The following is a 26700-nucleotide window of genomic DNA, read 5'->3' as shown; positions in this document are numbered from 1 at the left end:
TACGGTTAAATGTAGAGCTTTTGAATATGCTTATGGCCCGAAGTGTTTAGCCACTACACATGTTTAGATGTATCATGTTTAGGTTTGCAACATTTATTTCTCTTGGTGTATATTTTTTAAATGTATTTAGTTTTACTCACGTATAGGTTCCTAACGTGTTTAGGTAACTAGTGAATAGATATTTAACGTGTATAGGTAGGTAGGTGAATAGTTATTTAACGTGTATAGGTAGGTAGGTGAATAGTTAATTAACGTGTATAGGTAGGTAGGTGAATAGTTATTTAACGTATATAGGTAGGTAGGTGAATAGTTATTTAACGTATATAGGTAGGTAGGTGAATAGTTATTTAACGTGTTTAGATTTGTAGACGAAAATGTTTTAAACGTGATTTGCTTATAAGGAGTTTAGGTTTGCAACGTTTATTTTTCTTGGGGTATAGCTTTTAAATGTGTTTAGTTTTACTCACGTATAGGTTCTTAACGTGTTTAGGTATCTAGTGAATAGATATTTAACGTGTATAGGTAGGTAGGTGAATAGTTATCCAACGTGTTTTGATTTGTAGACGAAAATGTTTTAAACGTGATTTGCATATAAGTCGTTTAGGTTTACTTTATTTAGGTCTAAGTTAATGAAAAACCATAAGTTAAATATTGTTTCTATTCTTCAAAAAAAAGTTTTATTCTCCATCAAGTTTTTTTTTATTCTCCATCATATTTTTTTTATTCTCCATCAATTTTATTTTTATTCTCCATCATATTTTTTTTATTCTCCATCAATTTTATTTTTATTCTCCATCTAATTTTATTTTTATTCTCCATCATATTTTTTTTATTCTCCATCAATTTTATTTTTATTCTCCATCCAATTTTTTTTTTACTCTCCATCAAGTTGTTTTTTTATTCCCCATCAAATTTTTTTTATTCTCCATCAAATTTTTTTTATTCTCCATCAAATTTTTTTTATTCTCCATCAAATTTTTTTTATTCTCCATCAAATATTTTATGCTCCATAAAGTTTTTTATGCTTCATCAATTTATTTTTATTCTTCATCAAACTATTGTTTTTAATTTTTATTCACGAAAAGCTCGATTGTGCAAATTGACAATCAGTGATAACATTATTTACGCAGGTCACTTAGAGAGTACTTTTCCACAAAATTCAAATATTTGTATGACCTTTTAAATGCTGACTTTGGGGTGTAGTCATTTAATACGTATTCTTGGTAAAAGCCAAGAACTTGACTTAGGACTCCTGGATAAGAAAGATCGAACACGTAGTAATACGCCAACAGAGAGAAAATAGCCTCTCCCAAAACTAATGGAAATGTACATTTCAACTTCTGTTCTTGAAACAGGATAAATATTTGCTTTTCGCCATTTTTTTGAACGATGACCAATTGCGGTGCGTCGATTAAGTTTGAAACTGGAAACTCGTCCTGGAAGTATAATCATCTATTGGAATCTTTTTAAAATATATCATTAGGAAAAAACTACAGAACATACTTGAGTGACATTTACAATTGAAAAGGGTTGATTTTTTTTCGATTTCTTGCGTCCACAATTTTTTTGGGAACCTTTCACTCGACCAGTAGTAGTAAGGCTACGCTCTAAAAACATCACAAGTTCCAGATCTTTATTCAATTGACTATTGTCTTCATCCTCCAGATCATCACAATGATTTTTCAAAATTTCATTTCCCAAAATTTCCTTCAGTTTTTTAAAATTTTCAAGAAATATCTTCTTGGAATCCTCTACCTTCAGAATAAGGTTGAGTTCCGCTTCCAGCTAAAAGGAAGAACATAATTATTTCAAGAAAAAATCATTTTCCTACCACTAATGAAATTTTACTCACAAAACGAACATCACTAAATTGAGGAAATTTATCCAATATCGAATTATGATCCACTTTATTCTGGAGCATCCATTTTCTTCTCTTTGTATACGTTGATCGATTTAATTTTAGTACCTTTGGAATATCTAACTCAGGTGCTTCAAACAACGCTGTAAGTTCCAATAATGCACTATCGTACCTTATTTGCGGCATCTCAATTTCTACTGAACAAGCTTCGTCTAAAGTTTTCGCCAATTTAATTTTCTTTTTATTAGCACCAAAACTAAAAAGCATGTAAAAGGTCTTGCGTTAAAGTTAAGTCTGGCATTTCTGAAAGTGGACTTTTGCCATTAACACCATACTGCTTAGACCAATAAATTTTGGCTTTCTTCGAACAGCTTTCTAAAGCCTCTAGCCTATCATTATGTTCCTGCTTGTCACGAAGAGAAAACGTTTCAGATACCAATGACTGATTAATATCAGGCTTTGTTATCTCGCAAGTTCTACAAAATTTAAAGGCAGTTCCAACACCCTCTTTAAAACCTCCAATTTCTTGTGCAGCTAGAGTATCTCCTAGGACATAGGCTAACTTCCCTTTCACTTTTCTCTTGACACTATTTACGTTGCAGCTAACACCAGTAAATAATTCCTTTAAATCTGTGTTGAAATTCTTCAGTAAAGCGCTCAATCCAAATGACTTAACATCTTTGTGTTTAGCAACTGCAAGCAGTTGCATTGAAGTTAACTTGGATCGTAAATATGGCGGAACATTTAACAACTGCCAATAAAAAACTGTGACTTTGTGCTTTTTCGCGTGGGCACCAATTGGATTTGCAAGTTCGAGATCATCTAAGTATAACGCGAAGAGCAAATTTATCTCCCGATCAGTTGGTTCTTTTGAGGAACTTTTGGCTTTCATGACCGCACCATCAAATATGTCACAAATTATTTCAGAATTTGCCGATTCAAAAATGGAATCTTCCTCTATGCTTTCTTCTATTTCAGGCATTAATAATAGTTTTTTGACAGAAGTCAGGAACGGAACGTAAAAGCCAAATACAGTTTTAACATTATTCTTATTCGCCGAGGGTTGAGAGACTGATGGTTTATCATAATCTCCCATCTTGATTGGTAAAGGTGCTACATAGTTCATTGAAGACATGAAAAATTTCTGTCTTTTGTAAGCAGTTTCTAATCCTTTAAAAGGTTCTTGTTTTTCAGCATGATTTAAAATAATTTCGTTACTATACGTAGTTATAAGCTCGGACGTCATATTCATGATGTCATTAATCAAGTCATCTGATAGTCCATGTTTCTCTTTTAACTTCAATACATATGACGCTTCAATAAATTGCTGTTTACTGGGATCGATAGTAAAATTTCTATCAACCTCTTCAAATGCGGGTTGAAATTCACCAGCTGGTGCAATTGGTATATCCTCATCACGTTCAGGATGTTTTCTAAATTTATGACTACGATATGAACTCGCATTTTTGAAAACTGCCCCACAAAAGTTACAAGTGAAGGTAAAGGTGGCCGAGTGTTTATGATAACGCACAATATGCTTCAAAAGAGCTTCATCAGATTTAGTATAATATGCACAATACTGACAAATCTTGAGAGACACTTGATCCATGATTGATAAATTTAGAACACAAATAATATTACGGAGTGGATGGCAAACTTCACTTATTATCTATGAAGTCAAAGAGCTCTTTAATATCTAATTAGCAAGCCTTAAAACGGCCTATTAACCTTTGAATCTGCCAGATCTTAGGGGAAAACAGTTGCAACTTTTCCTTTGTAGTATCATTCCTGGCAGCGCCACCAAACGATGAATGCTTTTTTGTGAACCGTGAATTTGACTGAAACTGCTCCAGCGTGATTCCCTAATTATATTACATCCTCTGCTATGGCGACTGTTTCAAATTTTTACAAGGCAATTAACCAAATTGTTTTTAAACTCGTTATCAAGTAGGCCTAATGCACCCTTGACTGAAAAGTTAAGAAGACAAACTCGTAAACTTGAGAATAATCAATTTGAAGATTAATTGATAACAGTCAAATCAATTTGAAGATTAACTGATAACAGTCAAATCAAGTTGAAGATTAATTGATAACAGTCAAATCAAGTTGATGATTAATTGATAACAGTCAAATCAAGTTGAAGATTAATTGATAACAGTCAAATCAAGTTGAAGATTAATTGATAACAGTCAAATCAAGTTGAAGATTAATTGATAACAGTCAAATCAAGTTGAAGATTAATTGATAACAGTCAAATCAAGTTGAAGATTAATTGATAACAGTCAAATCAAGTTGAAGATTAATTGATAACAGTCAAATCAAGTTGAAGATTAATTGATAACAGTCAAATCAAGTTGAAGATTAATTGATAACAGTCAAATCAAGTTGAAGATTAATTGATAACAGTCAAATCAAGTTAAAGATTAATTGATAACAGTCAAATCAAGTTAAAGATTAAATGATAACAGTCAAATCAAGTTGAAGATTAATTGATAACAGTCAAATCAAGTTGAAGATTAACTGATCAAAATCTAATCAAGTTGAAGATTAACTGATCAAAATCTAATCAAGTTGAAGATTAACTGATCAAAATCTAATCAAGTTGAAGATTAACTCATCAAAATCTAATCAAGTTGAAGATTAACTGATCAAAATCTTATCAAGTTGAAGATTAACTCATCAAAATCTTATCAAGTTGAAGATTAACTCATCAAAATCTAATCAAGTTGAAGATTAACTCATCAAAATCTAATCAAGTTGAAGATTAACTCATCAAAATCTAATCAAGTTGAAGATTAACTCATCAAAATCTAATCAAGTTGAAGATTAACTCATTAAAATCTAATCAAGTTGAAGATTAACTCATTAAAATCTAATCAAGTTGAAGATTAACTCATCCGTTAACACTGTCTTAGTATCGGTACCGATATTAGAGTAACAAAACTTAAGATTAACTCACTTAAGTTACACTCAATTTAAGATTAAATGAATAAATTTATACACAATTAAGATCCCATTAAAGGGAGGGTGAAGTAGAAAATTAAGTGATTTTTATCGATTCTTCTACTAATTATAAGACCAATCTGCATAGTGAAACCTTCAGGAAATACTTCCGAATGATTTTAAAATTCGTTGTTAATGGTCTTAGGACCCGTCTAAGTGAGACCATTTTTGTTCGTAATATATTATTTTACTAATAGCTCCTTAGAAGATTGCGTCACGTGTTCTTTATTTACTACTTAGAGGAATTTTAGCTGCGCGAGCTTTCGGCTTTGAGTTTTGACGGGAGAGTGGAGACCGGGAGTCTTATGTACCGTCGGGAATCTCGTATTTTCATTGCCGACGTCAATGCTCTAAGCCTTTGCTTAACTGAATTTTCTACTTTGATTAAAATATTAATTTTTCAAGCTAAGTATAATTTTTGTGGTCTAAGTGAGACCATTTTTGTTCGTAATATATTATTTTACTAATAGCTCCTTAGAAGATTGCGTCAAGTGAGGAGTTTTATCTTCACCATTGCAAGCAAAACTCTGAGACCATTGCCCAACGTTCACTGAGCCGCTTCGTCACATTATCTTATTACATTATCACATATAATGATGATATCCTGTTGAGATTGTTTTAAAGTTCCTAACTCTCGATTTTGAAGTTATATACTGTTTAGTGACACTTGAAGTTCCGATTTAATGTTATAAACAGACTAGGATCGTTAGCCGATATCGTAAATTAACCGATGTCAATATCAAAGCTAAAAAGGATAGAATCGATCTATTGACTACTAATGAAAAGCTTTCATTTTTTTAAATCAGATAGAACCTAAAATTACGTTTTCAAAAATATATAGATATTGATAGTTTTAATAACTTAACTATTTTTAATTAATTTTTAAAAGTATTAGTTTTCGGGGCCGCTCCGATCACTGCTCCCTCTACAGGCGTTTGCAAAAACACGAGCGAAAAAACTAAATTACTCCCGCGACTTTCCTCTCGCTCGGAGGTACAGTAGATTTACTCCTAAAAGTAGTTTTCATACTATTCTGCATTTTCGCCAAATTAATTTAGCTCATTTCGATACGGGGATGCTTTGAAAGTTATAAAGGAAGGTAAATAGTTTCAGTGTAATTTTGGTGTTCAAAGTAATAGTTTTACTATGTTTAATTACAATTAAAAATATGTTAAAGCTTAGATTAGGGCCATTAGCTAAAATATGGCCATACCATTATTATACATGGAAGCTAAGCCTTTGCCAAAATAGCGCAAAAATGTGGGGTTTTGGACATTACCTGTAACAATTTTGACAAATCTCTATCATCCTTACTCTACAACGTAACCGAGAGTTAAGAGAAAAAAGGATAATAAACAATTAAACATGAAAAATCAGAATTATGTTTACAAAGGTCTTCTCAAATATGCGCCGCTTCCCCACCCCCAGTGATAGTGACGGTGGGTGAAAAGCTACTATACAGTGGTCTAGAGCTCCCTTCATCTCCTATTAATCAAAAATGTCTTGATTAGAATCAAGACCTAAAAAGTATCGATAAGACTGAGGTTATCACTTGTCTGAATGATCAGATATTAATTTTTCTTTTTAATTGAAACTTAAATGCATGCTTAAGAAAAAACAACGTTCCATTACCGTTTTCCGTTGAAATAAATTATTTTACTGGTAATCAATTTCAAAAATTTACTTATCTCGGCTTTTCGACCACAATTCCATTCCCCGAAAACATTTTATCATTACATTAATTACTTTTGGGAGAGTACGTGCATAGTTTTGCGTTTTAAAAGGTTCCTAAAGACGTTACATCCCCATTTGTGACCGGCACGCTTCGCAGTGGAACATTTTAATTATTCTAAAACCAATGGCGCCAAATTGAATAGGGACAGTAAGATTTTTACTCGCGGTTTTGCAAAATGATGTAATATCAAGTGTACTTTAGTCAACCGTCGTATTGTTCTTTCTCATAGTTCAGGGCATGATCAGTGTTACTGCCCAATTTCTATTTCTAGTTTCTAACAATGGTCAGAGACTATTTGATATGGCACGGCACAACATTATATACATTTGAAAATTCTAAGTAGCACAAAAGGAAAAAGGTTCCATTTTTTTTATATTTTGTTTTGAAATAAATAAATTCATGATAGTAGTTATAACGAACAGAAAGTCAAGGGAATGGCACCGGTAATGAGCTGCAGAAAGAGAGGAAAGTTTGCTTCAAGTTAGCAGAGGGACATAGTAGTGAAAATAGTAATCTAGAATTTTGTTCATTCAAACCTTATTATATCATGAAAAATTCAAGTGAGCAGGCGGCACTATCTAGAAAGATTGATTTTGGCAGATAACAGCGAAAAAATTATGTTCTACACACATTGGGACTATGGGAGAGTTTCAGGGCCGCAGGTCGCACATGATGAAATTTCAACTCCAGATTACATCAATTCTCTCTGGTCGTACTAGTAGCAGGTTAAGCTATAGTTTGCTCAAGTCCAGTTAGTCTCGAAAGGGTTATATAGTGCTTGCAACTTTTAAAAGGTTGTTATCATGGCTAAACAGACCGCTATTACAGTTTTTTCTTCTTTTATAGGCTATTTTGACACGTTATCTCCCAAAAGTAATTAATGTAATGATAAAATGTTTTCGGGGAATGGAATTGTGGTCGAAAAGCCGAGATAAGTAAATTTTTGAAATTGATTACCAGTAAAATAATTTATTTCAACGGAAAACTGTAATGGAACGTTGTTTTTTCTTAAGCATGCATTTAAGTTTCAATTAAAAAGAAAAATTAATATCTGATCATTCAGACAAGTGATAACCTCAGTCTTATCGATACTTTTTAGGTCTTGATTCTAATCAAGACATTTTTGATTAATATCTGTTCCTTCAGTCTTCATTTTAATTAAGAATGTTAAGAAATTGTTTTACATTTTCAAAATCTGCACTAAGCAGAAACATATACAGGGTGTTTCTGGAAAGTCTGGCACAAATTAACAGGCATGTTCCTTGGGTCAAAAGGAGTCCGAAAGGTCCTATGACGTTTTAGGGTAAAGCGCTTCGTTGCGACGTTATGGGCTCTCAAAAGTAGGCCGAAAAACAAGGGGATTTTGCAGAATTATAGCACTAGTATTGTGGTTTTGACCCAATTGTTTTCAATTTTTGAGCATAAGGCAATGATCGAAATAAGTTCAAACCTAGTGGAAGACCGTGAACGTGTTAAACGGCCAAAAGCGTTAATCCCTTGGTTTTTATTAATGATTGTAATTAAAGGTAAGGAAAGTAGCTCAGATATCGGTTACTTGTTTGTTCAGATGTACTGGTAACTGACCAGTCTTTTATTCTTTTTTTCAATTAGACACATTACTTTTACAATAATTCGAATGAACACCTTAAATTTTACAATAATTCGAATGAACACCTTAAATTTTACAATAATTCGAATGAACACCTTAAATTTTACAATAATTCGAACGAACCCCTTAAATTTTACAATAATTCGAATGAACCCCTTAAATTTTACAATAAATCGAATGAACCCCTTAAATTTTACAATAAATCGAATCGATTCCATTAATTTTACAATAAATCGAATCGATTCCATTAATTTTACAATAATTCGAATCGAACCCATTACATTTACAATAATTCGAATCGAACCCCATTACATTTACAATAATTCGAATCGAACCCCATTACATTTACAATAATTCAAATCGAACCCCATTACATTTACAATAATTCGAATCGAACCCCATTACATTTACATTAATTCGAATCGAACCCCATTACTTTTACAATAATTCGAATCGAACCCCATTACTTTTACAATAATTCGAATCGAACCCCATTACTTTTACAATAATTCGAATGAACCCCAACTATATTGTTCTACAAAAATTATTCAAAATGGACACCATCAACGTTTAAGAAAACTTGCGCGCGTCGTTTGAAAGATTCACGAACACGTTCGAAGATTCCTGGCGTGTTACGGATGCTATCACATCCATCAATTATCCTTTGTCGTAAGTCTTCGACATCGCGAATTTCACTTCGGTATACCAAGTCCTTGAGATGGCCTCAGAGAAAAAAATAGCATGGGTTGAGATCGGGAGATCTTGCTGGCTTAGCATCAGTTCCGCCTCGACCTATCCACCTCCGTTAAAAACCAATTATGCTGTGTTGGTCTAAACATTAGGGTATCTTTCAACGTCAGAAGTTGAAGGTTTTTTACAGACGGCTTAAATGTGTCTACCTTAACGTGCTTCATGAAGTACGTGCACATTTGGAAGCTTATCTGGAACTAATCATGGTCTACTTCACGAATGCAAAGTACTCAGATATCCATCTTATGTATGGACTGGCTCGGGGAAATGCGGTGGAAGCTCGGCGCTTGTACCAGGAGCACTTTCCTCAACGACAAGTTCCCAATCGACAAACATTTACGGCAGTCGACAGACGGTTGAGAGAAACCGGGAAACTTCAACCGTCGGGACCTGAACCTCGTGCGGCGATTGTTCCCGAGGATGTAGAGGACACCGTTTTGACAATTTTCGAAGATGACCAACAACCAGTACCAGGAACGTCGGGCGGCAATTGTGCGTTAACCATGTAATCGTCTGGAAAATCCTTCGAGGATATCAGTTACACCCATACCATTTGCAAAAGGTACAAGCTTTAAACGAAGCTGATTATCCGAGACGGGTCGATTTCTGCCAGTGGTTTGTGGCACGGGTAAATGACTTAGACTTTCCGCGTACTTTGCTATTTTCCAACGAGGCCAATTTCTCGCGTGACGGGATACTTAATTTGCATAACTATCACGAGTGGAAGCAACAAAACCCGCACGCGACCTCTGTCATGAAACATCAAGTTCAGTTTAGTTTGAACGTCTGGTGCGGAATTGTAGCAGATCATTTAATAGACCAAGAAAAAAAATCCCCTACAAGTTGGTTTTTCTGTAATACACTACTTCCGCAGGGTCCAGAAAGTGTGGACTATTTTGATTGGTCGAAATTATTAGTATTTATTTAGTACGCTTATTTCTATTCCTGTCATTATATTCACGGTTCGTCTGCTTCAAAACGTTAGGTATGACTAAGGGTTAACAAATTAACAACTTTGAATTTAGCCGACGTGTTAGGTTTATGCATAAGCCAACCATCAAATTAATGGAGCCGTCTAAAATAAGGTATGTGGTTAAAAATTAGAGCGTAAATCATCCGTTGGCAAACCTAAGTATGTACAAATTAACCATTTTTGACATATTATATTGTAGAAAACCTTTAAAGCCTCTTAAACCGGAAAATTTGATAACACAAAAACTCCCCAAGGGAAATTGGACGAAACAACTGAAAGATATTCCAAAATGTTTTTCAAGTAGTACCATAACTGACCATCATGCCAAGAGCAATAAACATAACAAAAAGGGATATACCATGTTCAAGTCAAATAGAGTCAACAATGTGTTCCTCTCTAATCAAGCTAGTCAATCTCTTGTTTACATCAAAGCTAAAGTAGGAGCATCCTACAAAGTAAATGAAAAGTACAACTGTTACGTGGCTTTAAATAGCAATAGTGGAGGTGTAGAGCAAGGATTTTGTGAATGCCGTTGTGGGCAAGGTGGGGTTTGTTGCCATGTGGCTGCCGTTCTGTGGTTCATATTAGACTGCACAATGGAAAATAGGGTCTTCGTTCCTGAAGATTTGTCACCCACAGAAAGACCCCAAAAATGGGGACATTTCAAATCAATAAATAAAAACCTAAATACATCCCATTTCAGTTCATTAAACTTTAAAAAATATAACATTGAAAACCACCGGAAACCAATATCTCAGAGGCAAAGAAAGGTTTGTGTTTCTGCTTATTCATCTTTTGATGAGAGCACCTCGTCCATGCCAACAGAAGATGTGACCATAAAGACCTTCTCAAACACATTAAAAGACATGGGAATCCGCTCTATGTGGGTCAGAATAATGGAAGAAGAAAATTATAAAGCTGTAGAAGGGCCGGGTATTAATTATGGTGTTGAAACGCAACCAGAAATTCAAACAACAGAACAAGCATTTCCCAGACTGGATTTGCCACTTAACGAAGTAGCATTTAACGTGGGTAATTGTGTGACTCCTCAATCATGCCAAGTGACTTTAGAAGAAGCAAGAAGTATTGAAAAAGCTACCCGTGGTCAATCTCAGTGCCAGCTATGGGAATCTGAACGACTGAAACGTTTAACGGCATCCAATTTTGGGAAAATTGTGAAACGGAGGAAGGAAGTAACATCGCAATTTGTAAAAAGTGTTAAAGGAGGAACTTCTCTATCACACCTAAAATATGTAAAGGAGGGTTCAAGAAACGAACCAAAGGCAGTATTAAAATACTGCGCTTTAAAAGCTAAAGTTCATGTGTATGAAGTGGGTTTTATTATAAATCCTGGATTTCCTATTGTTGGTGCATCTCCTGACCGTCTCATTTTTGATGAAAATGAAGATAAATATGGACTTTTAGAGATTAAAACCATGTCAAAATCTAAAGAATTGGGCTTAACAATAGAAGATACCTTTACCCATAATTTAAAAACATGTCTTAAGAAAGATAAGACTGGCAAAATTATGTTAAACCGAACACATGATTATTATTACCAAATACAGGGTCAATTAGGAGTTTCAGGGCTTTCTTTCTGTGATTTGTATGTAGATACTGGGAAAGATGGTTATTGTGAAAGAATCTCATTTGACTCGAAACTATTTTTTGAAGTAATGTTACCTAAACTTTACACTTTTTTCTTCAGTCATTTTATTAAGTCCCTAGACTTGTGATATTTTTAACTCCCTAGACTTGTGATATTGTTAAGTCCCTAGACTTGTGATATTGTTAAGTCCCTAGACTTGTGATATTGTTAAGTCCCTAAACTTGTGATATTGTTAAGTCATTGTTTTCAGTGAGTGTAAGACTTGGGTTCAAAGTCAATGAATACCAAATTTGAATTTTTATTTTGTTATACCAAAAAGTGTAAACCAATAAAAAGAACGTTCTTATTTATCCTTTCTTTTCCTTGTCACGTCGAGAAGTGGCTCAGAAATTAAATTAACTAAATAACAGGATACTTTCCAAATTTTGTCAAGACTGGCACTCATTGAATTTGGGAAAGTAAATTTCAATATACGAAAGTCTTTCAATTCTTTAATAACACGTTCAACGTGAATTCTAACTGCTGCAATTTCTCTGGTAATTTGTTCATCTGCAAGAGATAGCTGAGGTTTTCCTCCAAGGAAAGGAGGTATATTTAGTCCTACTCCTTTTGTCTTCAAGACGTCTGCTACTAGAAATCCACGGTCTGCCATGACCGAGTCATTTGGCTCTAATAAGGCTAGCAAACCACTTTCTATAGTCAACTCAGAGTCAGACATCCTACCTGGAGCCAAAGTTGAGACAAATGATATGAACTAGGGATGCAACGATTCGTAATTTTTCGGAATCGGCCGATTCGATGCATCGGTCTGTAAAAAATCGGCTTCGGCCGATTAATCGGCCGAAGCCTCAAGGTTATACGTTTTAGGCGTTAGTATAGGAGTGCTACTTGTCAAAAATATCTAAGGACAATAATCTATCTAGTTTGGTTTCCGAGATACTAGTTCATTTAGTTCAACACACATTTTGTTCATTCTTTCTGCTACAACTTGTTTTTGATTAGTTCTTTCTTTGCATTCCGGATAGGAAAAAAGAATTTTAAGCGTGAGTTTTAAGTTTCATTTCCTAAAAAACCCCTTTCCTTTCTCAGCCTTTTAAAAACAACAAGTACCATTCAAGACTTCAAGTATTATTACTTTAAGTAAACAAGGGACTGCAGGAATACACGCTAGAGACAATGCCACCAAACACATTAGAGGGATAGCTGACAATAATAAAATCCAGACTGTGATAGAGCGACATTGTTTGTGAAACGGGTGGGAACAAAGAGGATATACCAAAAGGAGCAAAAAGTCTAGCCTTCCACAGGGGTTTTGAAAAGCCCGGCCACGGTTTTGGAGTAACTAGATCCGGTTTTTGTTAAGTGGCTAAGCCGCGACGCCTTTTATTGGTTAAATTATGTCGGCTTATTTTTGGTGGTGGCAAAGGGTTGATCTCTGCACGGATGTGTATTGTAGAAGGAGTAGAGACTCGTAGCTTCCCCTCTACTAAAAAAAGCTAGACCTTATTTGTCCATAAAAAGGGGGTATGAGTTTTGACCCTCCCTCCAAACCTAGACGAGCCCATGTAAACAAGAAAGATGGCCGCGAGCTACGGACGTTCAGGAAGCTTAAGCCTCGGTCTTTTGTGTATCGGGGTCCTAGTAAAGGGAGTTTCTCAAGCGTTTGCAAATCTTATTTAAATTTATATTTTTACTATTATTTCTATTTATGTTAACTATATTATGGAAAATATTCAAAGGATTAAGCCTGGAAAGATTTAGTGGCACCTTGTTTAAAACACGCGTTCTCTAGGAGAATGGCGATATGACGTCAGAGATTGTTTACATAGGCTCGGTATGCGCGAAAATTGTGCGCGGAACACTAGTACGCTTATGTCTAGGCCCTTGAGGCCTAGTCTCTAATCCTTCTACAATACACATCCGTGATCTCTGGTTTGACCATTGACGTACACAAGGTAATTTTCAAGTAAACGACACGGTCACGTGAACAACCGGAACTTGTTTCTCAAAAATGTCAAAATCAGTCCCGGTCCCTATTTACAAAGTTACCAGTCCTCTTGGTATATTCTCTTTGGTGGGAAGTAGCAGTGAGCACAAATCGAAAGGAGAGTCAAAAATAGAAGGGGAAGGCAAACCATAACGGTCGGGCACCATGGCTCTCCCGCGCACCTACCTCGGCGCACAACCGAGGAGTAAGACGTCACGTGATCCGTTGAGAAGGAAATTCAAAAAGGGTAAACCCGAAAATACGGTTAAAGGCTTACCCTAGACTAGAGAGATCAGCATTCAGCGTTGTTACCGTGATTTTTTTCTCTCTCGGTTGCGCCGATTGCGCATGTGCGAAACGCTCTTAGAGAGCAACTGGTACTGGTAACGTTTTTGAAAGGGGGGGCTGACGGAGAATTTGGTTAAATTACGTTATTTGTTAAATGGCAAACTTGTTAGTTCCTTTATACTAGCTCAAAAGATTAGATCTAACCAAAAAGAGTCGGCCGAAAAAAATCGGCCGATTACCTTAGAAAAATCGGCCGATTCGATTATTCGGCCAAGTGGCCGATTCTGCCCGAAGCCGATTCTTGGCCGATGCATCGTTGCATCCCTAATATGAACCCATTTGGAGTTATTCCAATCAAACCTTTAGCTGTATTATGTCGCTTGTAATTTGAATATGTGTCACTCTGTACAGCATAACTACTCGGCGTCTCAATAAAAAATTCCGTGCAGTCGATTATGACTCTTGTACTTGGAAATTTTTCCTTAAATTCAATGGGCATGTAATCGTCTACCACTTTCCTTGATGGCCAAATAGGGATGCGCGTCAGCTTTTTATATAACATATCCAACCACGTCGTAAAATAGTTGTTAACAGTAGTTTTTGATATCCCAAACCGATAGGCCAAATCTTTATTTGGTAGCCCTACTCGAATCTTGCATAATGTTAAAAATAGCTGGTTTTTGAAATCAAGGGACATTGGGCGGCCTTTGGTTGACTCACTACTGCATGGTCGTTTAACTTTCCTCTCATATCCAACCCCATTGTTGTATAATCGTAAGTTTGCCAATTCAGGTTCAATTTGGGCATAAAGTGTGTTATATTCTTCAGTAGATGCAAAGCCAGTGTAGTACTTCAATTGCTTACAATCTTTCGAAATTGTAGTGAAAGAAAAATTGCCTGTGGAATTTTTCTGTGATTCTTGTTGCAATCGCCTAATCGTAACACGAAGAGAAATATTCTCTTTCTTGGAATTTTCCAAAAACGTTTGCAGACGTGAAACTTTTTGCTCTAACTCTTTTATATGAGACAGCGCTGATGTGAGCTGTTCTTTCACTTGACGGGGGTCCTCAGGAAGAAAATATACATGATCTGGGAAAAAGCTTTAATGAGCAAACATTCAAGATAAAAATAATGAATATTAACATACCAAAGTTACTAATCTTTAAAAGCTCGTCTTTGTTTGAAAGCTTAATTGCACATTCTTCAACAACGGCTTGTCTTATCTCCACTTCAGAACCAATATTCTGGATTAAACCTTCTGGGTCATCATCAAGTTTCGTAGCTGATAGTTGCACATTTGAAGGGTAATAACGGTTCCCTAGGTAGACTGGTAAAATGTCATCTCTTTGCTTGATTCCACTTGAATTGAAGTGCACACCACATACGACACTTGTCTTTTTTGGTTGCCAAATAATTCTTCTTTGAGGTTTAGCTACAACATCATCATCTTCATAACTACTCTGAATTCTTGAAATCCATTCGTTTCTTAAAATGGGATCTTTAGGTAGCTTATGAAAACATTTTTTTTCCAGTAAAGAACGATGACCGCGGCTGTTATTAGTACAGTTCTTTACGCAACATACTGAACCTCCTTTCATATTTAACTTATTCATTATTTATAAAATCAATTTAAAGCGGTTAATTTAATGAAAGTTGTTTGTAACTTGGATTTCTACACGTAAGCCTCGGCTTTCTAAAAGCTCCATTAGAGCAGACGAATGCTCACTTTTCTAGGAGTAAGCATCATTTTTTAAACTGAACTGAACTGAATTAAGTTTTACACCCCTTATACCTCCCCTCTCGACCTCAAATCCAGTACTACTGAGGGAAAACAAAACTTCCAGGGGTATTTTTTTCCTGGTCTATTGGGCCTAACTTTTTGCAACCGAGGCTAAATGGGGAGGCGTACTTGTCCTTTCTGCGTGACAATTTACCGGAGCTTTTAGAAGACGTACCGTTACGACTGCGACAAATAATGTGGTTCATGCAAGATGGCGCATCGCCCCAATTTAGTCTTCAAGTTAGAGCATATCTTGATGTCGCGTTTCCCCGGAGGTGGATAGGTCGAGGCGGAACTGTTGCGTGGCCAGCAAGATCTCCCGATCTCAACCCATGCGATTTTTTTCTTTGGTGCCATCTCAAGGACTTGGTATACCGAAGTGAAGTTCGCGATGTCGAAGACTTACGACAAAGGATAATTGATGGATGTGATAGCATCCGTAACACGCCAGGAATCTTCGAACGTGTTCGTGAATCTTTCAAACGACGCGCGCAAGTTTGCTTAAACGTTGATGGTGCCCATTTTGAACAATTTTTGTAGAACAATGTAATTGGGTTCGATTCGAATTATTGTAATTGGAATCGATTCCATTTATTGTAAAATTTAAGGGGTTCATTCGAATTATTGTAAAAGTAATGTGTCTTATTGAAAAAAAGAATAAAAGAATGGTCAGTTACCAGTCTATCTGAACAAACAAGTAACCGATATCTGAGCTACTTTCCTTACCTTTAATTACAATCATTAATAAAAACAAAGGGATTAACGCTTTTGGCCGTTTAACACGTTCACGGTCTTCCAATAGTTTTGAACTTATTTCGATCATTGCCTTATGCTCAATAATCGAAAACAATTGGGTCAAAACCACAATACTAGTGCTATAATTCTGCAAAATCCCCTTGTTTTTCGGCCTACTTTTGAGAGCCCATAACGTCGCAACGAAGCGCTTTACCATAAAACGTCATAGGACCTTTCGGACTCCTTTTGACCCAAGGAACATGCCTGTTAATTTGTGCCAGACTTTCCAGAAACACCCTGTATAAAGGGGACCATAACTTTAGCTCAATCAGACATTTATTTATAATGATACTTCAAAAATAAAACGTAAATCATTAAAAGTTTGTATTCTTATTGTAATTAGAATAATACATTATTTACAATCATTTATTGAAACGCGAGGCGCCCCCCTAAAAATTCCACCTACCCACAAGCACCTACAAGCACCCGGGCAAAGCATCTACCCAAAAGTACCCACAAGCACCCGGGCAAAGCATCTACCCAAAAGTACCTACAAGCACCCACAAGTACCCACAAGTACCTACAAGCACCCACAAGTACCTACAAGCACCCACAAGTACCTACAAGCACCCACAAGTACCTACAAGCACCCACAAGTACCTACAAGCACCCACAAGTACCTACAAATACCTACAAATACCCACAATACCTACAAGCACCCACAATACCTACAAGCACCCACAATACCTACAAGCACCCACAATACCTACAAGCACCCAGAACTACCTACAAGCACCCACAAGTACCCAGAAGTACCTACAAGCACCCAGAAGTACCTACAAGCACCCACAAGTACCTACAAGCACCCACAAGTACCTACAAGCACCCACAAGTACCCACAAGTACCTACAAGCACCCACAAGTACCCGCAAGCACCCACAAGCACCTACAAGCACCCACAAGTACCTACAAGTACTCGGAGCAAGCACTCACAAGTACCCGGGGCAAGCCCCCACAAGTACCCGGGGCAAGCCCCACAAGTACCCGGGGCAAGCACCCACAAGTACCCGGGGCAAGCACCCACAAGTACCCGGAGCAAGCACCCACAAGTACTCGGGGCAAGAACCCGCAAGTACCTACGAGTACCTACAAGTACCTACGAGTACCTACAAGTACTTACAAACACCCACAAGTACCTACATGAACCCACAAGTACCTACAAGCACCCACAAGTACCTACAAGCACCCACAAGTACCTACGAGTACCTACGAGTAGCTACAAGTACTTACAAACACCCACAAGTACCTACAAGTACCTACAAGTACCTACGAGTACCTACGAGTACCTACAAGTACTTACAAACACCCACAAGTACCTACAAGTACCTACGAGTACCTACAAGTACCTACGAGTATCTACATGAACCCACAAGTACCTACAAGCACCCACAAGTACCTACAAGCACCCACAAGTACTTACAAGCACCCACAAGTACCTACAAGCACCCACAAGTACCTACGAGTACCTACGAGTACCTACAAGTACTTACAAACACCCACAAGTACCTACAAGTACCTACAAGTACCTACGAGTACCTACAAGTACTTACAAACACCCACAAGTACCTACAAGTACCTACAAGTACCTACGAGTACCTACGAGTACCTACAAGTACTTACAAACACCCACAAGTACCTACAAGAACCTACGAGTACCTAAAAGTACTTACAAACACCCACAAGTACCTACAAGCACTCACAAGTACCTACAAACACCCACAAGCACCTACAAACACCCACAAGCACCTACAAACACCCACAAGCACCTAAAAGCACGCACAAGCACCTACAAAGACCCACAAGCACCTACAAGCACGCACAAGTACCTACAAGCACCCACAAGTACCTACAAGCACCCACAAGTACCTACAAGCACCCACAAGTACCTACAAGCACTCACAAGTGCCCACAAGCACCTACAAGCACTCACAAGTACCCACAAGTACCTACATGAATCCACAAGTACCTACATGCACCCACAAGTACCTACAAGCACCCACAAGTACCTACAAGCACCTACAAGCACCCACAAGTACCCACAAGCACTCACAAGTACCCACAAGTACAAACAAGCACCCACAAGTACCTACAAGCACCCACAAGTACCCACAAGCACTCACAAGTACCCACAAGCACCTACAAGCACTCACAAGAACCTACAAGCACTCACAAGTACCCAAAAGTACCTACATGCACCCACAAGTACCTACATGCACCCACAAGTACCTACAAGCACTCACAAGTACCCAAAAGTACCTACATGCACCCAAAAGTACCTACATGCACCCACAAGTACCTACATGCACCCAAAAGTACCTACATGCACCCACAAGTACCTACATGCACCCACAAGTACCTACAAGCACCCATAAGTACCTATAAGCGCCCACAAGTACCTACAAGCACCCACAAGTACCTACATGCACCCACAAGTACCTACAAGCACCCACAAGTACCTACAAGCACCCACAAGCACCCACAAGTACCTGCAAACACCCACAAGCACCCACAAGTACCTGCAAACACCCACAACCACCCACAAGTACCTTCAAACACCCACAAGCACCCACAAGTACCTACAAGCACTCACAAGTACCTACAAACACCCACAAGCACCTACAAACACCCACAAGCACCTACAAGCACGCACAAGTACCTACAAGCACCCACAAGTACCTACAAGCACCTACAAGCACCCACAAGTACCCACAAGCACTCACAAGTACCCACAAGTACAAACAAGCACCCACAAGTACCTACAAGCACCCACAAGTACCCACAAGCACTCACAAGTACCCACAAGCACCTACAAGCACTCACAAGTACCTACAAGCACTCACAAGTACCCAAAAGTACCTACATGCACCCACAAGTACCTACATGCACCCACAAGTACCTACAAGCACTCACAAGTACCCAAAAGTACCTACATGCACCCAAAAGTACCTACATGCACCCACAAGTACCTACATGCACCCAAAAGTACCTACATGCACCCACAAGTACCTACATGCACCCACAAGTACCTACAAGCACCCATAAGTACCTATAAGCGCCCACAAGTACCTACAAGCACCCACAAGTACCTACATGCACCCACAAGTACCTACAAGCACCCACAAGTACCTACAAGCACCCACAAGCACCCACAAGTACCTGCAAACACCCACAAGCACCCACAAGTACCTGCAAACACCCACAACCACCCACAAGTACCTTCAAACACCCACAAGCACCCACAAGTACCTACAAGTACCTACAAGTACCCACAAGTACCCACAAGCACCCACAAGCACCTACAAGTACCCACAAGTACCCATAAGCACCAACAAGTACCGACAAGCACCCACAAGTACCTACATGCACCCACAAGTACCTACAAGCACCCACAAGTACCCATAAGCACCAACAAGTACCGACAAGCACCCACAAGTACCTACATGCACCCACAAGTACCTACAAGCACCCATAAGTACCTATAAGCGTCCACAAGTACCTACAAGCACCCACAAGTACCTACATGCACCCACAAGTACCTACAAGCACCCACAAGTACCTACAAGCACCCACAAGCACCCACAAGTACCTGCAAACACCCACAAGCACCCACAAGTACCTTCAAACACCCACAAGCACCCACAAGTACCTACAAGTACCCACAAGAACCCACAAGTACCTACAAGTACCTACAAGTACCCACAAGTACCCACAAGCACCCACAAGCACCTACAAGTACCCACAAGTACCCATAAGCACCAACAAGTACCGACAAGCACCCACAAGTACCCACAAGTACCTACATGCACCCACAAGTACCCACAAGGTAATCAAGTTTAAATAGCTTTAACCTAAACAGAGAAAAGATAAAATGTCCATTAAGCTAGCTATTTGTTCTAAGAATTTGACTATAACCGCGGTAAAACGACCTAACTCGCTTCATACACTACATTACTCATGCTAAAATGTCGCAGGTTCCATAGTTTCAGGGTAAACCACGTAAGTCGGAGCAAGTAATTAAAAATATGAAAAACAGTACTTAAACTTAATTTTTCTTGATGAAAAAAAAATAGGCGCCAACTATGGATATGGGGCTTTCATTTAAGACCGTTTTCAAATCTATCTGACGTATAGTTATTTTTGTAAGGGTATGGACAAAATTTGTAACTTTGGAAAATTTCCCATGTTATTTCTATGGGAAATTTCCAGTTTTTCGTCAAAATCTGTGATTAATTTTATGGAAATGAAAACCACCCTTAGCAACTTTATTTTTTATAAAATAAACTAATTAATGGATCTCTTTGAAATTTTAACCACATATTAAGAGTCCGAATTGTAGTTCAGTGGAGTTTTCTTGAACCAATTAGTACAATACAAAAAAAACTACATCCAAACAAAAAACCCTCCTTATACATTAAGAGCAGTATGAAGTCTTATCTAAGAGAGCTACCGCTCTCATAGAATTTCCAAACAACCAATGAATCAAGAGACATTTGCAACGTCACAGTGTGAAAAACAAGTTGGGCGGTATTTCGCGGCTAGTTTGAATTTCAAAATATCTAACGTACTTTTCTTAATTTTAAACGTTTTAATTCGATTTTTTTTGGCACACATAATTTCAGGCACATTTTTTTACCTAAAACTGCCCTCATCTTGTACTAGTCGGAAAACATTGAACCTATCCCTTTAGCTGAAACATGGATACCAATTTTTTTAACTCATTAATCTAAAAAAAAAATATAATCTTTCATATTTAAAAAAATATTCAGGTAGTATTTATAAAATATTAATTAAAAGACGTAGTAATTGTCTAGATTAGTAAAGTCTATTATCGGTAAGTGTACTCATACAAATGGCCATTTGATTAAAGTTCCATTATAGAAACTAGTTCAAAAGAAACGAAAATTATATTTATATTTCTCCTTTAATATCACAAAACGTTAACATTTCTATTTTGGAATAGAAAAATTTGGGGAATTATGCAAAGAAGCTGCCAATTTTGGTGTCAGAAAATAATAAAATTCATCTTCTTTTGAAACTTAACCTGAGAAATTTAAATTAAAGAATAGCTTGATATCTTTTCCAGTGGATAATTGTTTGATATTGATATCTTCGTTTCATTGATTTTAAATAAATTGGTATTGACATCGGTTAATTTACGATCGTGGCCAATTGATCATCACTAATAGTTTAAATAATTTCAATTAAACGGTTCAAAACCATCAGGAAAAGATTAGTTTTATAATGAACAAAATTCTAATTTTAAAGTAATAAAATAATTTATCGAAGGTAATTAATTTACTGCCTTAGTGTAATTTATGCTGAAATAAAATTATGCAATGAAAGAGGAAGCGACGTACATTTGGGTAAGAGTTTCGCGGGAGATTCAAATGTCGATTTGGGTTAAAGAAATAAGAGAATAATTTGAGATGGTGAAATGTTTGGCGGGAGATTCAAATGTCGATTTGGATTTGGGTTAGAGAATAAGGTTTTAAGCTCTCTCTCCTTATGTTTACATTTGGATTTGGGTATTTAATCATTGAAAATTTTGGAGAATAGAATCCCTGGATACTCTTCAAGTGTTCTGCTTATTTCCGCTCTCGCGAATTTCCAGGAGGCTCAAAGTATTTGACTTATTTCCGCCCCCTTTCAACCTTGTCTTGCTGTGAGCTATCAGGGTTCATACAAACCTGGAAAAATCAGGGAAATAAATAGTTGACGAAAACCTCAGGGAAAACTCAGGGAAATTTAGAATTTTTAGTAAAATTCAGGGAAATCAGGGAACTTTGCGTCAAACAGAGGCCGAGTAATTATGCAAAATGTTCATGACATGAACATAGCCTCCAATGGATTAACTTTACACTAATCTTTGGAGGCTCAGAACTCTGGTTCTACTAGAGATACGGGGACGTCCTTCGAGTATGTTATAGTCTTATTTGCCTAACATCCAACGATACTAAAAACTTGGGATTTTGTCAAACAGGGGCCGAGTAATTAAGCAAAATGTTCGTGAACATTCCCTCCATAGGATTAACATAACACAATGCTTTGGAGGCTCATAACTCTGATTATATTAGATATACGGGGATGCCCTTTGATTATGTAATTGTCCTATTTACCCTTCCTCCTTCGTTAACATTTGCTCCTTAGGATACTCCATATACGGGAAAATTCTGGGAAACTCAGTGAAGTATATGGAAAAAACCTGGAAATCTCAGGGAAATCTGTTTTCCAAAGTTGTATGAACCCTGCCTATTGTGTCGGTTTTCTATTTAGCCGGGACGGAAATAAGATAACTTTGATACACTCTTAGGGGTCACTGCCTCACTGAACCAATGTCCTATAAATTGATTGGGTGTGCAAAAATGTTCTGGTTGCTGGACAAGCTTGTTTTTTTACGCTTTGACGCTCTTTAGAGCTGGAAAACGTATTGTTCCTACCTTAGTTGGCTGGACGGCTGGTCGGCTGGTCTGCAGGTCGGCTGGCTGGATTTTGGTATGACCTGATGAGATTCGTCATAAATAAACTTTTTAAATTTCGAATTTCCCGCGAATTTTCGACTCCAAATTCACCCGTAGTTCACATTACACCTCTTGGTGGCGTAACGCATTTTATTTCAGATGAAATTATTTTTCAATCCATATTAGACGTCAGTGAAGACGCCCGCGCGCCCTACCACGTAGCTACGCTCGCTTAGACTATAGAGAGAGTTAAGTTAGAGTCTAGAGAAGAGAGAGGTAGCAGGATATGGACCCCCCTCCCCGACGCCCTGTAGCAGGAGACGAGAGAGAGAGAGGGAGAGAGAGACGCGTCGTGCGTCCAAATTTTTTAAATTTAGCAATATAATTTAAATCTATGAAACATTCTCATTTTAAGTTAAATAATTATAAATCGCTAATATGATTATTATATTTGAAAAAAAAACATATTATTTAAGTCATAAATTTAACGAAAGTGCTGATACATCCAATAGAGGGCAAAATGAGATGTCATAAATACAGAGTCACTATCAAATCAAACTCATTTCAGTTCGGTTTAACAAACTGCGTAAACACTGAACCAGCTCCGATTCCCCTTCGTCTTGTGCCGACGCCATTTTGGTAGATATAGGCTCGTCGGTTTAACGTGTTGTGTACCCAGTTTTTAAGAATAAAACGGTTAGAATTTGTTCTTTGAAGAGTTGTAGAAGCTGCTCAAGTAAAACAGAACACGCGCTTCTTTCGAATACCGGGCATTTTAAAAAACCAAGGAGAAGCATCGTACAAATTATCCGCTAAGCGACGTAACCTTTGGTTACACAAGTTGGGCCGTGGACCTGAGCAGTGGTGGGAATTTGGCGATTTCTTCCCTAAACCAACCTTCCCCTTCTTTGACGCAGAGGGCGACACCGGCAAATCCCGCTTCACCTTCTCAGAAGCTTTTTGAAAAATTCTCTCCTCTCCCTTCTCCGTTCAAGAGTAGGGGTGTTGGAGAGAAGAAAGGGGTGAGTAACTCAGACAGGCTGAAGGTCTAGGGTTCGAAGTGGTATTCCCCCTTCTCAACTGTAGGTTTCCCCCATTAGAAGAAAATTTTTCCTTCTTTGTAAAAGAAGGCGCTTGCCTCGGAAGGAAAGTTTACCTTCTTTAGAAGGAAACCTACTATAGTTGGACGAAAGATTCCTAGAGAGGGGACAGCGCCTTCTTTTTCGAGAAGATCTCCTCTCTCACTTCAAAAAATTTGTTTCACGGGATGCACGATGGTGGCACTGGTAAGGCGACCATGAGATATAGGATAGATAGGGTCATTCAATCATAGAAATATTTAAGTGTAAATGCTCCAATAGAGCTGTGGTACTACAAAATGTCTCTTGACGTCTCACCCTCATATCTCTTACCTCAGTTTTTGACTTTTGTAAGAAAAAATAATATTTTCCCCGGAAGGGGGATATCAATAAAGTAAGAGATAGAGTGTTATGACCATGGATAAAGAATGCGCGTGAGTAAATTGTTTTCACTCTACAGGATAGGCAAATCCCTATCTCGAACGACAGCTTATTCTGGATATACTCTGTTACAACATCGATTGTCAGCACGAGCAAACCTAGGTCTCTACGTAACCTAGCTTTGTGCGTGCTGACAAGAGACGAAAAACTTCAGGATCTTCAGGATTTAAAATATCCGCGAGTTTTTTTAGTTCGTGGGCACGGACCTCTATGCCTAATTTTCAAATACCTATGAAATTACTTACTCTCTAATGAAAACATGTGTACTTGTCTTTGTCACGCACTTGAAGTTTGGATACAAATTTGTCCATACTGGTTGTGTATAAGAACCTTAAGATTTGAAATATTAGTATAAACATGACTTATATCCATGACGTAAATTTATTTTATTAATGTTAATTATGAACATGGAATTGTATTATTGATGTGTCTATAATCAAAGTGAATCAAATTGATAATTATTTTTAGCAAAATTTAATTCTTCAAAGTTGGAAAAGCAACAAATCAAAATTGTACCATAATAAGAAGTGATCTCTGCCTAATGATGTTCGATATTCATAATAAACATGTTCATAAATAATGATACTTACTCTCAAAAAGTATGTTTTTTTTGGGTTGGATCGAGGAGAGAGGCCATTATGTAATATGGGTCCTTCAACATTGATGAAATCCGTTTTTGGAGGTTTTCCAGTACTCCGATCGTGGAATTTTTTGTTTCCATAAACCATTGCTTCCAACATTATTCTGGAATATATTTGTTTGTTGTACAAAATATTCTCTATTAGAACTTGCTTGTCTAACTTTTCAAATTGAAGTTTGACAAAAAAACATTCAGAGGTTCTTTCTAGAAAAGATGGACCCTTAAAATAAACTGACCTTCGGAAATCGTTCCAATCCAAGAAAAACAGCGAACACCCCCCTATCATTTTCAAATCAACGCTGCAACTTCTTGATTTTAATTCTTCCGTCCATTTAGGCGATTTTCGAAAAAGGTTTATCCAGTTTTGGACATTTTCGAGTAACTGTTTCGATCTCTCATTGGCCTTAATGGTATCATTTACAACTAATTGTAGGGAATGCGCTATGCAACTTTTTCTCTCCCAACCGTCGTCATCTAACGTTGCCTTTAGTGTTTAGTTTAGAATCCGAATCCGAGTCTTGTGCTCCGAAAATTGTCGCCAACGGATTCCAGGTTGGATAAAATAAAATGTGCACAAGGTGAAATATCTATCACCTGTGCAAAATTACTATGATTAAAGGGCGCCACAAAAGACTTGCTGGGTGAAAATATTCACCGGCCCGCGGCGGAGCAAGCATCTAACAAAGAGAATACCGCAAGTCTCGGTGGCTCCCGTTTAGGTTACATATAAACCAATTGAATAAAAAAGCGAGTTTTTGTTTACCTTCGTCGAGTTTGATATCAAAATCTGTTTTGGAATCGCTGCTTTGATTTGATCGTCACAGATTAATAAGTTGATGCTTAATATTAAAATTTGTAATTTTACGCTTAATACTTATATCCGTAATTTTATGCTTAATATTGAAATTGTCCGTAATTTTATGCTTCATAATAAAATCCATAGTTTTATGCTTCATAATAAAATCCATAGTTTTATGCTTAATACTAAAATCTTTAACATAATTCACATATAGGCCTAGGTTTAATATTTCATTAGGGCAGAAAGTTAGTATTTGAACTCAATAGAAAAAACCATAATTGTAATTACTACATACTAGTGACTTAATAAATTGAGAATGTTCAGTGATCTTCATCGATTCAATCAAATTCATATTTTCAAACACATAAAATTTTATTTGGTGGAATAACATCATCTACCGATAGTTTCTCGTATTTTATTTCATAATAGAGCTGTACTACCTTACCTATCAGAACTTCTTTCCCATTGAAAGAAGCCTTAAAACCTTCCGCGGGCTGATTACATCACGGAAGAAAAAGAAATTCGCTTCTTGGGCAATGCCTATTCCCTCCCTCCCCCAAAACGTCCCTTCTTTGCCACTATCCCTTCCCAAAAAAAGAAGGTAAACATCCTTCTCCAGCCAGTTGCCTTCTTTAATTCTAAAGAGATATTTCTTCCCAAAAAAGAAGGCTCACCTCCCTTCTTGAGGGAGTACCTTCCGAATCTTAGAAGGGACGCTCGCGATAGCTAAAGCTCCATTCCATGCATTTTTCGGTCTGGGGAAGGAAGGTAGGGTAGTAGGAAGGAAGTTGTGCCTTCTTTTACCCAATCTTCTTTTCAAAGAAGGCGCACTTCAGCTTCTATAGTGTTACCCTCTCTTCTACGGAAAAGAAGGGTTAGAAGGCGTGATAGCGCCC

The 26700-nt window shown here is 37.4% G+C and overlaps 5 protein-coding genes across 8 annotated transcripts in view; 2 read left to right on the top strand and 3 right to left on the bottom strand.

Annotated features, from left to right (window-relative positions):
* LOC149584708 (uncharacterized) overlaps positions 1 to 26700 on the top strand; it is a 42420-nt gene that overhangs the window by 4456 nt on the left and 11264 nt on the right. The gene's annotated exons all lie outside the window — the stretch shown is intronic.
* LOC149584712 (uncharacterized) lies at positions 1044 to 2006 on the bottom strand. Of its 4 annotated transcripts, none has more exons than XR_016380336.1 (4): positions 1853 to 2006; positions 1519 to 1785; positions 1331 to 1462; positions 1044 to 1252 (listed from the first exon to the last, which is right to left on the bottom strand). XR_016380336.1 is itself a non-coding variant. In XM_089863632.1 (4 exons), coding segments are annotated over exons 1-4 (459 nt in total). In that variant the 5' UTR covers positions 1922 to 2006; the 3' UTR covers positions 1044 to 1250. The 4 variants fall into 4 exon arrangements, 3 of the variants coding, with proteins under 3 accessions (XP_089719758.1, XP_089719757.1, XP_089719759.1); XM_089863632.1 differs by having other exon boundaries at positions 1331 to 1436; positions 1504 to 1785; XM_089863631.1 differs by having other exon boundaries at positions 1044 to 1436; positions 1504 to 1785.
* Positions 2115 to 3826, bottom strand: LOC149584711 (uncharacterized). The gene is made up of 2 exons (XM_089863494.1): positions 3587 to 3826; positions 2115 to 3527 (listed from the first exon to the last, which is right to left on the bottom strand). The coding sequence occupies exon 2, from the start codon at positions 3465 to 3467 to the stop codon at positions 2115 to 2117; it is 1353 nt and encodes a 450-aa protein (XP_089719620.1). The 5' UTR covers positions 3468 to 3527; positions 3587 to 3826.
* On the top strand, positions 9775 to 11887 carry LOC149584710 (uncharacterized). The gene is made up of 2 exons (XM_089863328.1): positions 9775 to 10040; positions 10128 to 11887. The coding sequence occupies exons 1-2, from the start codon at positions 9997 to 9999 to the stop codon at positions 11662 to 11664; spliced, it is 1581 nt and encodes a 526-aa protein (XP_089719454.1). The 5' UTR covers positions 9775 to 9996; the 3' UTR covers positions 11665 to 11887.
* LOC149584709 (uncharacterized) lies at positions 11820 to 14647 on the bottom strand. The gene is made up of 3 exons (XM_089863330.1): positions 14148 to 14647; position 13884; positions 11820 to 12291 (listed from the first exon to the last, which is right to left on the bottom strand). Exons 1-3 carry the CDS (start codon positions 14507 to 14509, stop codon positions 11881 to 11883), a joined length of 774 nt encoding a protein of 257 aa, XP_089719456.1. The 5' UTR covers positions 14510 to 14647; the 3' UTR covers positions 11820 to 11880.

The sequence above is a fragment of the Phalangium opilio genome, unplaced genomic scaffold, assembly GCF_054372755.1.
Source record: "Phalangium opilio isolate 3A_F unplaced genomic scaffold, DU_Popi_V2 ptg001170l_1, whole genome shotgun sequence".
NCBI classification, from domain to species: Eukaryota; Metazoa; Arthropoda; class Arachnida; order Opiliones; family Phalangiidae; genus Phalangium; species Phalangium opilio.
This window is presented reverse-complemented; position numbering and strand designations above follow the sequence as displayed.

Excerpts from the sequence above, each read along its gene's own strand:
- LOC149584709 (XM_089863330.1), bottom strand. The coding sequence starts at position 14,509 with ATGTCCCTTGATTTCAAAAACCAGCTATTTTTAACATTATGCAAGATT.
- LOC149584711 (XM_089863494.1), bottom strand. The coding sequence starts at position 3,467 with ATGGATCAAGTGTCTCTCAAGATTTGTCAGTATTGTGCATATTATACT.
- LOC149584712 (XM_089863631.1), bottom strand. The coding sequence starts at position 1,921 with ATGCTCCAGAATAAAGTGGATCATAATTCGATATTGGATAAATTTCCT. Across the intron at positions 1,786-1,852 it reads AATTTAGTGATGTTCGTTTT|CTGGAAGCGGAACTCAACCT; the intron begins GTGAGTAAAATT and ends TCTTCCTTTTAG. Across the intron at positions 1,437-1,503 it reads CAATTGTAAATGTCACTCAA|GACGAGTTTCCAGTTTCAAA; the intron begins GTATGTTCTGTA and ends TTATACTTCCAG.
- LOC149584710 (XM_089863328.1), top strand. The coding sequence starts at position 9,997 with ATGCATAAGCCAACCATCAAATTAATGGAGCCGTCTAAAATAAG. Across the intron at positions 10,041-10,127 it reads ATGGAGCCGTCTAAAATAAG|AAAACCTTTAAAGCCTCTTA; the intron begins GTATGTGGTTAA and ends ATTATATTGTAG.